Source organism: Saimiri boliviensis, chromosome 1, assembly GCF_048565385.1.
Source record: "Saimiri boliviensis isolate mSaiBol1 chromosome 1, mSaiBol1.pri, whole genome shotgun sequence".
NCBI classification, from domain to species: domain Eukaryota; kingdom Metazoa; phylum Chordata; class Mammalia; order Primates; family Cebidae; genus Saimiri; species Saimiri boliviensis.
This window is the reverse complement of record NC_133449.1, coordinates 160,619,656-160,633,051: the sequence shown is the minus strand read 5'-3', so window position 1 is coordinate 160,633,051 and position 13,396 is coordinate 160,619,656. Positions and strand designations below refer to the sequence as shown.

Below are 13,396 nucleotides of genomic sequence, written 5' to 3'. Positions count from 1 at the left end.
TAAGGGTGCTTCCTGATTGGTCCTGTCAGAGTCTGCTGGTGACAGCTGCCAGCCTGCCTTATCTGTGTCCTGTGGTCCACGAACCTGGCCTGTCCCTGTGGGGCCTGGGAAAGGCTGCAGGCAGAAACCTCAATCTCCCTTCATGCTGGTGGGAGGAGGGCTCTAGGTCAGCACTGAGAACAGTGAGTTTGGTGACAAGCTGTGGGGTCTCACTCACTCCTAGGTTGTCTGATGAAAATGCAAGAGATCCTGCACAGGGTTGAAAGCAACAGAAACCCAAACCAAGCCAGGGATCTCCTTGTCCCCTCTTGCCCAAAGCTCTGTTGACAGCGTCTGTCCCCACTTAGCTGCCCCACCACCAGGTCCCAGAGCCTGCCTTCAGGAAGCTGGTGGAGGACACACTGGGCCGGACGAGTAACCAGCTTCACTCCTTTCAAGAGACCTTTAAGAAAGTGCGGCCACCTCCCACCACACAGGTAAGCATCCTGCCCCGCCCCAAAGGCTGGCCAGTTCCTCGCTGGCCTGTGGGGTGAGGCTCCATCCTCTCTTTCCCTTCCTTTTTGTGCCCCAGTGTTTCCTGTTATCCATGGAAATAAGTTCTCTTCTCTCGCCTTTCTCTCTGAGCTGGGGGTCGGGGACACACCCACACACATACATATTCTTCACATCCAAGAAGTGGAAGAACAGCACAGAACTTCTGAGTCAAGGGAAAGAAAACTCAAACCTTTTGCTATTAACTGAAATTAGACATAATGATTGGCAAAGGGTATTGACATCCAAAAATCCAGAACTTCTTCAAATTGTCATCAGAAGGTATCTTTGGCCGGGCATGGTAGCTCACACCTACAATCCCAGCGCTTCGGGAGGCTAAGGTTGACGTATCACTTGAGGCCAAGAGTTCAAGGTCGGCCTGGCCAACATGGCAAACCCCGTTTCTACTACAAATACAAAAATTAGCTGAGTGTGGTGGTGTGTGCCTATAATCCCAGCTACTCGGAAGGCTGAGGCAGAAGAATTGCTTGTGCTTGGGAGGCAGAGGTTGCAGGGAGCCAAGCAAAGGTATCCTTTTGCTTCCCTGCCTTCTAATACCAGCTTCAATATGAGCATTCAACATAAATAAAAATTTTGAATATGTAATTTAAATTTCCTTTTGCTATTTTTTTTTTTTTATTGCAAAGAACAGAATTTCAGCTGCATGACGGTTTACAAATCTTTGGCTGACCAAATGCTTTTCTTTTTTTTTTTTTTTTTAAGATGTAGTTTCACTCTGTTGCCCTGGCTAGAGGGCAGTGGCACAATCTTGGCTCATTGCAACCTCCACCTCCAGGGTTCAAGCGATTCTCCTGCTTCAGCCTCCTAAGTAGCTATGATTACAGGTGCCCACCACTACACCCAGCTATTTTTTGTATTTTTAGTAGCAACAGCATTTCACCATGTTTACCAGGCTGGTCTTGAACTCCTGACCTCAGGTGATCTGCCTGCCTCAGCCTCCCCAAAGTGCTGGGATTACAAGCATGCGCCACTGCACCTGGCCTCAAATGCTATTTTTTTTTTTTTTTTTTTTGAGATGGAATTTCACACTGTTGCCTAGGGCTGGAGAGTACAATGGTGTGATCTCGGTTCACTGCAACCTCCAACTCCCAGGTTCAAGTAATTCTCCTGCCTCAGCCTCCCGAGCAGCTGGGATTACAGGCGCGCGCTACCACGTCTGGCTACTCTTTTGTATTTTTAGTAGAGATGGGGTTTCACTATGTTGGCCAGCCTGGTCTCGAACTCCTGACCTTGTGATCTGCCTACCTCGGCCTCCCAGAGTACTGGGATTACACGTGTGAGCCACTCTGCATCTGGCCCTAAATGCTTTCTTAAAAATGTATTTTCCTTTAAAATATAAGTAGAGGTTATCTGTTCTAGTCACTTGAAAAGTATATGCAGGTGGTCTGTGTTTTAAAAGTAACTGAAGCAGCTGCAGGGAGAAGGGTCTCCTCAGACTGTGGCAAGACCTGGATGTGAGAAACTGAAACGGTGTCACATCACATGCAACATGTGAAATGAAGAGTCAGGAGACAAGAGCCCTGAGATTCCCCGGAGGGACAGTGGGGCCCCCGGGACACACAGAAACAAGAAAAGGAGCCCAGCAGAATAGGACAGATGAAGGGGGCCCACACTTGGTCCAAGTGTCGCCAACATAGGAGACCATCACGCCCTGAAGTCTGCCCTGAGGCCGCGGGCTGACTCCTTGCTAGCCGCATCTGCCCCCTCCTACCCTCCCTTCGAGCATTGCCCAGCAGAAGCTTCACTGACTAGAGGGGTGCCGTGGGCCCCGAGACTTGGGGAGAGAGCACGAGTGCAAAAGATAAACAGCAGAATAGCCACTCGAATATGTCGTAGGAACCTCTTCTCTCTTTCTACTGAAAGCAAATTAAAAGGATATGTTTCTTATTGGGAAAGCAATCCATATTTATTGCGGAAAAGTTAAAAGACACAGACAAACAAACAAATTAAAAGGAAACAAATGGAAACATCCATAATCCCAGTATGTGTTGCACATTGGTAGGAAGAGTCACCCCTTCCCACCCTTCCACCTCTACACACACACACACACACACACACACACACACACACACACACCTCCTGTCCATTTCTGATGTACTTGGCTGAGGATATAGAATCCAGCATAAGTGAGGCGGTCTCCCAGGACAGGAGCGGCCCTTCTGGAATCTTTACAAGCCCTCCTTGGAGGCCCTCCCAAGAGTGACGCTGTTCTCCGCGTAGGGAGGGCTGGTCAGCCTCGAGAAAGAAGGCCAGCATCTGTGACACCACGGGCTCTCATACTCACACGCACACCACGGTTCCGAAAGATGTGACCACAACACCGCTGTTCTCAAAGAAAACGACCTCTCTCTACGCTCCTGTTTAAGGACCTGTTTAGAAACATTGAGATCTCCTGGTTCTAAATCCTGACACACCACCCGCTTTGGAGGAAGGACATGGCAGAATGTGTGGCCGAATGTTCCTGAAGGATGTCTCTGCCTGCCTCCCCACAGCCAACACCTCCCCACAAGAAGTAACCACAGAGAGCGTGGTGCACACACACACACACACACACACACACACACAGAGACACACATGCGCGCACACACACGCACGCACGCTTCTCTCAAGACAGAGAGTAAATATCTATTTAACATATTTAGTTTCTTATTGATTTTACAAAAAGGGGACAAGCATCCCCGAGTCTCTTCTTGTTGATACTCTCTGGAAACAGTATTATGGAATGGGAAAACGGGAAGTGCCAGGACATTTTTGGATAAGCTGAAAGTGCCACCAAATCATTCTTTCCAGCTAGATGGCAATTTTCATCTGAGTAAAACTCTCTCCTGTGTTTCTACTACACCATTCACAAAGTTTTCCACAGGGACTTGTAAATAATAGGTGTCTCATAAATGCCTGTGGGCTGCAAACTCATGGAATCGAAGGTTACATTCCGTTATTTACGCATATGTGAAGTCCGCCATGTGCTGGCCCTGGCTGGCTATTTAGGAAACCAGATGAATAAGATCTGGTGCCCACTTGAAACTCACAGCTTAATGGAATTGAAAGACCTGTCCGAGGCATTCTGCTGTGGCATAACGTAGCTTGATGGTATGGGCAGAATTTAGGGCCCAATCCCAGGAGTTCGGTAACTGAGAAATGTCAGAACTTGAATTAGAATTTTAGAGAATCCCAGAAATTAAGTTTCTTCTAAAATGCTATTGGCTGCTTAGAGCCAGCCATCTGCTAGTGGGGGCCTTGTTGCCCTGATCAGGGTGGGCCCTTCAGTGGCAGAGTGAGGACCAGGCCCTGGTACTCCTGGCTCTCAAAATGCGAGCAAATGTTGGCGCCACCTTTGACAGGTTTATTCAAGCACGTGTGTCTGTCTCTGCTCCTCCTCTCCCAGCCGCTCCTTCCAGGGTCTGAACGCCAGGTGCAGGCTCTCCTGAGCAGGTATGGCCCTGGGAAGCTGTACCAGGTGACGAGCAACATCAGTGGGACTGGGACACTGGACCTGACTCTGCCTCGGGGCCAAATCGTGGCCCTTCTTCAAGACAAGGACACCAAAGGCAACAGGAGCCGCTGGCTGGTGGACACAGGGGGTGTGTGAGCCTTTGTGAGCCCTTCCTCTCTTTCTGGGAAAACCACCCCACAGAAGCCAGTGCAGAGACCCAGGCACTCTTGTGGGCCAAAGTCTGGCTGTGCGTTCTAGGATGGGAGCAGGCACAAGTGACAAACGCAGGGCTCACAGCACGGTCAGCCCAGAGTGACTCAGTGGGGCATGAAATACCCACAAAAGGAATTCAGGCATTCATTGCAGGGTCGGTCATCTAGCACCTACGCTGTGCTGGGCGTTGAGCATATAAGATAAAGCTCCTGCCTTGAGGGCCTTGCAGATCACTGGGCTCAGCAGGGCTAGGTGGAGAGAACTCCGGGACCACCCTGAAAGATGGAGATGTGCACAGAGATAGAATGCTCGGAGCCCGGCTACACTGCTGGAAGTCTGATGTGCAGAACGAGGGGAGCAGTCATCCTGCCCACTCCGTACTGGTCATGGCCTTGGGGTGTGCTGCTCAGGTCTGGGTGTCCCAGTGTAACTGGGCTGGAGGGAAGTGGCACCATGAATGCAGGTGAGATAGTCCAGGACAGCATCTTCCAAAGAGGGGCGTGTGACACAGAAGATGAGGAGTGCATGAGATGACTGTCAGAGGATCCACAGACAGTTTTTTTCCCCTTCAGACAGTGTATTATAATTGTTACTAAAGCTTTTTTTTTTTTTTTTTGAGACAAAGTTTTGCTCTTGTCACCTAAGCTGGAGTGCAGTGGTGCAATCTTAACTCATTGCAACCTCTGCCTCCCGGGTTCAAGCGATTCTCCCACCTCAGCCTCCCAAGTAGCTGGAATTACAGGCATGCACCACCACACCCGGCTAATTTTTTATTTTTAGTAGAGACGGCGTTTCTCCATGTTGGTCAGGCTGGTCTCGAACTCCCGACCTCAGGTGATCTGCCCACCTCAGCCTCCCAAAGTGCTGGAATTGCAGGCATGAGCCACCGCGCCCGGCTACTTAACCATTTTAATGAGTCTTAGAAAAAATATACTAGTCTGTAATTCCATGATTATAATCTTATTATTGTATAGGACAAGATGAAGTTTTAAAAATCGAGTCAATTAAAAAATTAGGAAAGTGGTACAAATTGGACAGAAATCATGAAACAGCACTTTCATGACTTAAGGTGGAAACAATGGAATGAGCGTTAAGCGAGGCCCCCAAGGCTAAAAGGACTGGATTTGGATTCCAGCTCCACCGTTTTCCTGGCTGTGTGATCTCAGGGAAGTCGCGGAGCCTGTCTGAGCTCGGCTGGTTCAACGTAAAATGGAGAGGATAACCTTACCAGCTGCCCTCAAGAGTTGATGTGGAGACTCTGTAATGAAATGCTAGCTCTGTAGTCTGGCACGCCCTCGGGAAGTGATAGCCATTCATAATGACAGCAGTCAGAGCAACACTGGACTAGTTGCTACACACAAAGGACCTGGGATCCCGTGGAGAGGAGAAAGGCAGTCTCTGCCTCCTGGGAAAGGCAGAACCTGGGGAGAGGAAGCAGCTCTTGCTCTAAGCAGATGCCAGAGGGACAAGGGAGCTGGCAGCTCTATCAGGAGAGCAGTTTTCATGCCAGTCCAGGGACAAAACTTTTTTTTTTTTTTTTTTTTTCAAGACAGAGTCTCTCTCTGTCACCTAGGCTGGAGTGCAGTGGTGCGAACTTGGCTCACTGCAACCTCTGCCTCCCAGGTTCAGGCTATTTTCCTGCCTCAGCCTCCCTAGTAGCTGGGACTACAGGGTCGCACTACCTCATCCAGCTAATTTTTTTTTTTTTTGAGATGGAGTTTCGCTCTTGTTACCCAGGCTGGAGTGCAATGGCGCGATCTCGGCTCACCGCAACCTCCACTTCCTGGGTTCAGGCAATTCTCCTGCCTCAGCCTCCTGAGTAGCTGGGATTACAAGCACACGCCACCATGCCCAGCTAATGTTTTGTACTTTTTAGTAGAGACGGGGTTTCACCATGTTGACCAGGATGGTCTCGATCTCTTGACCTTGTGATCCACCTGCCTCGGCTTCCCAAAGTGCTGGGATTACAGGCTTGAGCCACCGCGCCCGGCCTCCAGCTAATTTTTTGTATTTTTAGTAGAGACGGGGTTTCATTGGGTTTCAAACTTTTAATCTCTATCACAGTTGATCAAATGGAGCGGGCTGTCCAGTAGGGAATGAGCCCCCTATCACTGGGGTGTGTTAGCCGAAGCCAGAAACAGTGAGCGTAAGGCAGAAGGGGTTCAGGGTTCCTAGATGACCTTTTCAGGTTCTCTTGGGTGTTGGGAAGCTGTGTTGGAGACATTTACATCCATTGATTTTCTCCACCATTAAAAGGGATGGGAAGGTGGCTAACAGTCCACTAACCTTCTGCATGCTCCCTAGGACATCGTGGGTATGTGCCAGCCGGGAAACTGCAGCTGTACCATGTGGTCCCCAGCACAGAGGAACTCCAAAGGCAGGCGGGGCTGAATGAAGACCCCCGATGTCTAACACCAGAGGCTGTTCGAGCTCCAGTGCCCTCTATTCCCACTGCGAACCAGGTGAGTACAAGAGAGGGCTGGGGACTTGCCGCTCCTCAGCCATCTGGACTGTGGCTTGAGTCACAGACGTCTCTGTCAAAGTCTATGCCTTTCCTGTGTGTTGGGGCTGCCACTCTGTGAGGCCAAGGCCTTGATCAGTGGCCACACCAGTGTCCCAGCCATGAGTGGGACCTGAAGAAAGGGGCCTCCCACCCCTACCACAGCAACCACAGAAAACTAACCCCTCATTCCCCATCAGCAGGGCAAGTGAGATTCATTCATTCATTTGTTCGTTTGTTCATTCATTCATTTATTCGATATTTGCCAGGCACTGTACTAGATGGAGATACAATGATGAACAAAACTAAATTATGGTCTTTGCTTTCCTCAAACTTCTAATCTGCAAGTAGGAAAACAGTGATTAATACAATGACTGCATGAGTAACTGAAGTTAAATTTGATAGCAGAGATAAGTACCCCGAGCCCTAGATGCAGAGAGGTCCAGGAAAGGTTTTGCTGAGAAGCATGACGCTGTTTCTCAGACAGGAAGGGAGAGAGAGAATTAATCGGATAAAGAGGGCGTCCTGGGGTGCAGAGGGAAATAACTCGGCAGAAAAGGCTCAGCGGTAGGAGAGGACAGGAGGTATGTGAAGAACTGAATGAAGCCACTGTGGCCGGAGAAGAGAGGGGACAGACTGGAGAGTCGTGCCACTGAAGAGGTGGGCAGGGACAGGCCAGCAGGATCTTGTGGCCTTGGTGAGGGTGTCAGTCTGTCTTTCTCTGAAGAGCAATGGGAAACATGTGTATGCACGTTCATGGCAGCATTAGTCACAGCAGTCCAAAAGTAGCAACAACCCACAAGCCCATCAACATGAACGGATAAACACAATGTGAGCTCTTCGTACAATGGAATATTATGCAGCCCTAGAGAGGAAGGGAGCAGCAGTACATGCTGCAGCACGGACAAGCCTTGAACACATGCTGCTAAGTGAACAAAGTCAGACGCGAAAGGCCACATAGGATTCCGTGCCTGTAGTTGTCCAGAACTGGCAAACCCATAGAGATAGAATGTAGATGAGTGTCTGGCAGGGGCTGGGGGTGGAGGTGGGGAATGGGGAGTGATTGCTAACTGGTATGAGCTTTCTTTTTGGGGTGATAAAAATGTTCTGGAATTAGATAGTGGGAATAGTTGCATGTGCCTGTGTGAGTATACTTAAAACCTCTGAATTGTATATTTTAAAAAGGTAAGTGTTATAGAATGTGAATTATATCTCAAAAATAAAGTGACTGGAAGCCATTAAGGGATTTGGCTTTGCAGGGATGGAGTCCTTGAGCAGGGAAGAGGCTCAGCTGGGATAGTTGAAAGGATGAGATGAGACAGTAAAGGGCTGCATGGATTGTGAGCCTCTCTCAGTGGAGGCTGCTGTCACAATGACCAGCAGTGGAGGGTGGTGGAGGAGGAACCGCAGGGGAGGCAGGAGCAACAGAAAGGATCTGGACACACCCAGGTGCCTTGGGCCAGGGCAGCTGGAGGAGCCTGCAGCAGGCTGTGTGAGTGCTGCCCAGGTGTCTGGGGACCCTCCGCTCCAGAGCTCCTGCCACACCCACTGGGAAGGCTGCCAGCTCAGCATCCTCCAGTAGTAGCCAGAAGTAAAGCACCAGGGAATACAAAGGACCCACCAGGGCCCCAACGGAAGGCCTGAACACCCAGCTCAGCCTCTGCCCCAGCCCCTCTGGGGAAAGGAATGAGGTTGCCCCTGCGGCTGAGCTCCAGTCAGTGTGGGTGGTATCTCAGGGAATGCCCGTCCAGGGGTTCATTTGGGTCAGCTCAGCTCTCTGCCCAAGTATATCAGCTGCTTCCTCTGGGACTCTGTGGGACTTGCTCAGGATCATCCCAGTCCTCCTACACTGCTTAGTGTTCCTGAGTCCTGACCATCAGTAGTAATAGTAATGGTAAAAAAAAAAAAAAAAAAAAAAAAAAAAAAGAGCCGAAGCAGCCTGCACTTCCTGAGCCCTTGCCATGTACGTCCCAGGCGCTGTGTAAAGCCCTACACATGTATTCCTTCATGAAATTCTCTCAATGACCTGAAGGGGAGGGGACCATCCCCTCCGTTTTGCAGATGGTAAAACAGTCTCAGAGAGGTTAAACATCAGCCCAGTAAATGCTCTCCTGGCCAACTGTTTTCTCTAGTTCAATTTCTTTCTTTCTCTTTTTTTGAGATGGTGTCTGGCTCTGTGGCCAAGGCCGGAGTGCAGTGGTACGACCTCGGCTCACTGCAGCCTCAACCTCCAGGGGTCGAGCAATCCTCCCACCTCAGCCTCCTGAGTAACTGGGATTACAGGCATGCACTACCCTGCCCAGCTGGTTTTTGGATTTTTAGTAGAGACGGGGTTTCACCATGTCGGCCAGGCTGGTCTTGAACTCCTGATCTCAGGTGATCCGCCCACCTCAGCTTCCCAAAGTGCTGAGATTACACGCGTGAACCACCACACCTGGCCCAGTTCACTATTTTCTTGTCAAAAGTAACCAAGTTGCCTAAATTCTTGTCTCCACTTTCAGCTGGGCAACTGGCCTGAGCAGCTGAAACCCTTAGATCTGGAGAGGGAGAGGCTGCTGAGTCTGCTCAGTGACGTGACAGCAGTGGATCCAAAATACCAATCTGGAGCTCAGGCAGGCCTAGATTCACTCCTGTGCAATTCTGAATACATTCCTTGAGTCCTCTGAGCCTCAATTTTCATCTGAAAAATGGAGCAAATAGAATAATAGAATTGAAAACCCAAACTCGGTAGAGTGCTAGGACAGTGCCGGTCACATAGTATGGGCCGTGGAACTAGCAGGTGCCGTCATTGCCTTTTGCACAAAGGATGTACGCAGAAGGTGGCGAGCGTCCAGCCATGGGGCCGTGACCAGGTGTGAGGGAACAGAAGGAACAGCCTCTCTGGATGGAGTCTGTCTACCTTCTCGCCCTGACCGTTTCTGTGTCACTCCCCATGTATTTCAGGTCATAGCAGCGTACCCTTTTGTGGCCAGAAGCAGCCATGAAGTCAGTCTGCAGGCAGGCCAGCCCGTGACCGTCCTGGAGGCCCAGGACAAGAAGGGGAACCCGGAGTGGAGCCTGGTGGAAGTGAATGGACGGAGGGGTTATGTGCCTTCTGGCTTCCTGGCCAGGGCCCCAAGCCCAGTTTTGTGGGGCTGGAACCTGCCCTCTTAGGGTACCCTCCGGGGAGCCCACATTGCCAAGTGATGGGGGAGGCTTAGAGGCGGTGACCCCGGAGGGAGAAGAAGTCAAGGAAAGGTGGGTGTGGGAGGGAAGACCAGGCCAGGATGGGTGAAGGGCACTCAGGAGGCCGCCAGAAGACGTGGGCGGGCCTCACAGAGGTGTGGCGGGGGCACAGGAGGCTCCAGCCAGGACGGCTCGTTATGTCTGCGTAAGGAACTCATTCCGACCTAGACTCACAGTGCACTTGGACGCAGGTCACAGCTGATTGGCCAGGTCTCGCCATCGCTTATGGGCAGTCTTACCTGTGTCTCCATCCAGGACTGCCTGTGGCGGGGGTCGCCTAGGAGAATGCTACCTGCATGCTGTGTGGTTGCAGGAAGTGGGTGCTGGAGAAGCCAGAACTGCCTGGTCTGATGGTTCGCTACCTACAAATGGTATCAGGAGACATCTTAACCAACGAGTCAGCACGGTTGTGCTGAAAATGACGTGAGGCTAAGGATGCAGAGCTCCCTGTGAGCTGTGATATGTGATGCAAATGTAAATGATGGCAGTGATCTTGGGTTGGCCCCAGCCATGCAGCCCTCCGCAATGCCCGTGCCCATGGCAGCAAACCTCGTTCATCAGCCTGGCTTCCTTTCCCGTAACCCAGGATCTGCCGTGGGGGTCTTCTCAGTACTGCATTCTATGTAGCCAGCCTCTTCGACTTGGTAAGTGAGCCACCCACTTCTAGAACCTGGAAATTGGAGCCCCTCAAAAACAGTTCCTGTTCAAGGAGGACGGACCCGCTGGGGCAATGATGGGTGCAGTCATTGCTTGGGGTTGCCCTGTCTAGGCTGTTGCTCTGGGCAATGATAAATTGCAAGATTCCCAGAAATGGGAAAAGGTGACCCAGTGTGATCTTACACAACTTACAAAGTTTGTAACCAACCCCAGTTAGAACGTGTGTCAAACAGGAGATAGTTTAGATATATTTCTAAGATATGTCTATGTTATAAACATAGTGCCTAAGCAGTGAGCTCTGGTTTTTGAAGGGCTTTTAAGAAATATATACATGTCTGTGTCAGACAGTCTGTAAGTTGCATCCTCTGGGCCTGTCAAAGCATGAAGACTGCAGAATACAAGAGAAACACAACCCCTACAGTTCCTTTCTCAGTAGCAAATTCACTTTATAGGATGCTCTTGACTCATTCTCTCTGCTCTTTCCTGCTCAAATTTCTGATAAAAATAAGAAGCATAGGGAAACAGATAATGAAATAGGAAACCCACTCGTGGGTTCCACAGATATTTACTGCAGGCCTACTGTGTGCTAGAATTGTAGCTCAGGGGTTCTCAGTGTAGCTGCTCAGTGAAGTTACCATGGCAGCTTTCAACTAGCAGAAGCTAGGCTCCCTCTCACCTGGAGATTCTGATGAAATCGGTTTAGGGTGTTGTTCAGGCCTCAGGAAATCAGAAAGCTTCCCAGGGCCTTCTAATATGCAGCCAGGGCTGGGGACCTCTACCCTAGACACACAGTATTGGACAGCTGGATCTGGGGCCAGAGATGGCCATGAGCTATAAGCTAGGATGTGCCCCAACTCAGCTCTGCACTAGCTAGTTCAAACCGGCGCTTTAGAGGCAGTGTGAAATGGGACAGCCTGTCTGTCAGGTCTCAGAATGTATATTTATTAAGTGCCATTAAAAGGGACCTGAACAAAATTGGATGTCTTGTAGGCATAAGGAAGGAAAATAAAATATACTTGGAACCAACTCTATCTGATGAAGGGAAAATAAAAACGTATTGAGTAGCATGTGGGTTCTGGTTTCTCATAGACCAGGGTATGAGAGTAAAAGTCACTGAAGTGTGGGAAAATGCATATTGAGAAGATGGAGAATGGCCTGTATTTTCTCTAGGGGAATCTGTGTAATGTGACTTTTCCCTCTCCAAATGCCTAGAACCATGGCACTGTGTCTTATTGATTTCACTGTTGGGGTATCACATACTAAACTTGCAAAGATATTTGCCTGTGAACTGAACAAGACCTCCAGGGGTTCAAGTCTGGTTCACAAGGGTACCTCTTGCTTCCCGTAATGGAGTGAGAACTCTTAAACACTTTGGTGTCGAACAAATAGAATACTTACATGTTATTGGCAGGAGTATAAAATAGTACAACTACTTTAGAAAAAGACTTGGTAGTTTCATTATGTTCTTCATCAACTACCTTGTAACCTAGCAAATCTCCAATAAAAATGAATATTTGTATTCACAAAAACTTGTAAAAAAACAAACAAACAAAAACACCTTGGGCCCCAACTCAGTGTGGACATGGGGACAAGATTACAATATCAGTTGGGCGTGGTGGCTCACGCCTGTAATCCCAGCACTTTTGGAGGCCAAGGTGGGCAGATCATGAGGTCAAGAGGTCGAGACCATCCTGGCCAACATGGTGAAACCCCTCTCTACTAAAAATACAAAAATTAGCTGGGCATGGTGGCGCGTGCTTGTAGTTCCAGTTACTCAGGAGTCTGAGGCAGGAGAATTGCTTGAACCCGGGAGGCAGAGGTTGCAGTGAGCCAAGTTCGCGCCACTGCACTCCAGCCTGGTGCCTGGCGACAGAGTGAGACTCTGTCTCAAAAAAAAAAGATTACAGTATCAAAAGAAAGATGAATGAATTATTGGTTAATATGATGAGCACTAGCCCGATGAGTAACGGATGTAAACTTCTGGGAATAAAGGACTTAAAAGATGGAAATGTCTCTGGAGTTTGTGTGAATCTAACCATTGAGTAGCCAGATACCCCGCTGTGCCATTTCTTTGCTAGAAACTTGCTGTATATGAAAATGACATCTTTACAACTGTAATCCCAGCATTATGGCAGGCCGAGGTGGACGGATCACGAGGTCAAGAGATTAAGACCATCCTGGCCAACATGGTGAAACCCCATCTCTACTAAAAATACAAAAATTAACCAGGCATGGTGGTGGGTGCCTATAGTTCCAGCTACTTAGGAGTCTGAGGCAGGAGAATCACTTGAACCCGGGAGGTGGATGTTGCAGTGAGCAGAGATCGTGCCACTGCGCTCTAGCCTGGCAACAGAGCGAGATTCCATCTAAAACAAACAAACAAAAATCTTGTTTGGTCAGGTCCATTTAATGGACACCCTTCATGCCTCAAGGAGCTGGCCTGAGCTACTGGGGATGCAGAAAGAAATCAGACACATGAGGCCCCATCTTCCCGATCCCAGTCTCTAAGGGAGATAGATGAGGCAACCGTCAGTTACAAGCTATGTGTCAAGATGAAGTAATGGCAGGTGCCACACAAGTCCAGGGAAGAGACCTACCTCTGACTCAGACTTGGTGGCCAAGGAAGGTTTCCTGGAAGAGGTGATATCCAAGCTGAGGCTCAATGGGCGGTTAGATGGCAGAGAGAGCACATTTGGAGGCCCAGAGGTGGCAGCAAGCATGGCATTTTATTCTGAGGGCAGTGGGGAGGCATGAAGGGGTTTGAAGCAGAGGAATAATGTGCTCAGGGCTGTGCTTTGGGAAGATCACTGGGCTCT

The 13,396-nt window shown here is 49.6% G+C and overlaps 1 protein-coding gene across 5 annotated transcripts in view; it reads left to right on the top strand.

Moving 5' to 3' along the window:
* ARHGEF37 (Rho guanine nucleotide exchange factor 37) overlaps positions 1–12,589 on the top strand; it is a 63,795-nt gene extending 51,206 nt beyond the window's left edge. For all 5 annotated transcript variants that reach the window (XM_003934004.4, XM_074379467.1, XM_074379459.1 and 2 more), the window contains 4 exons: positions 348–476; positions 3,938–4,133; positions 6,503–6,660; positions 9,642–12,589. In XM_003934004.4, coding sequence (XP_003934053.2) covers positions 348–476; positions 3,938–4,133; positions 6,503–6,660; positions 9,642–9,851 — 693 coding nt within the window. In that variant the 3' untranslated portion in view covers positions 9,852–12,589. The remainder of the gene's footprint in view (positions 1–347; positions 477–3,937; positions 4,134–6,502; positions 6,661–9,641) is intronic.
* The last annotated feature ends 807 nt before the right edge of the window (positions 12,590–13,396 follow it).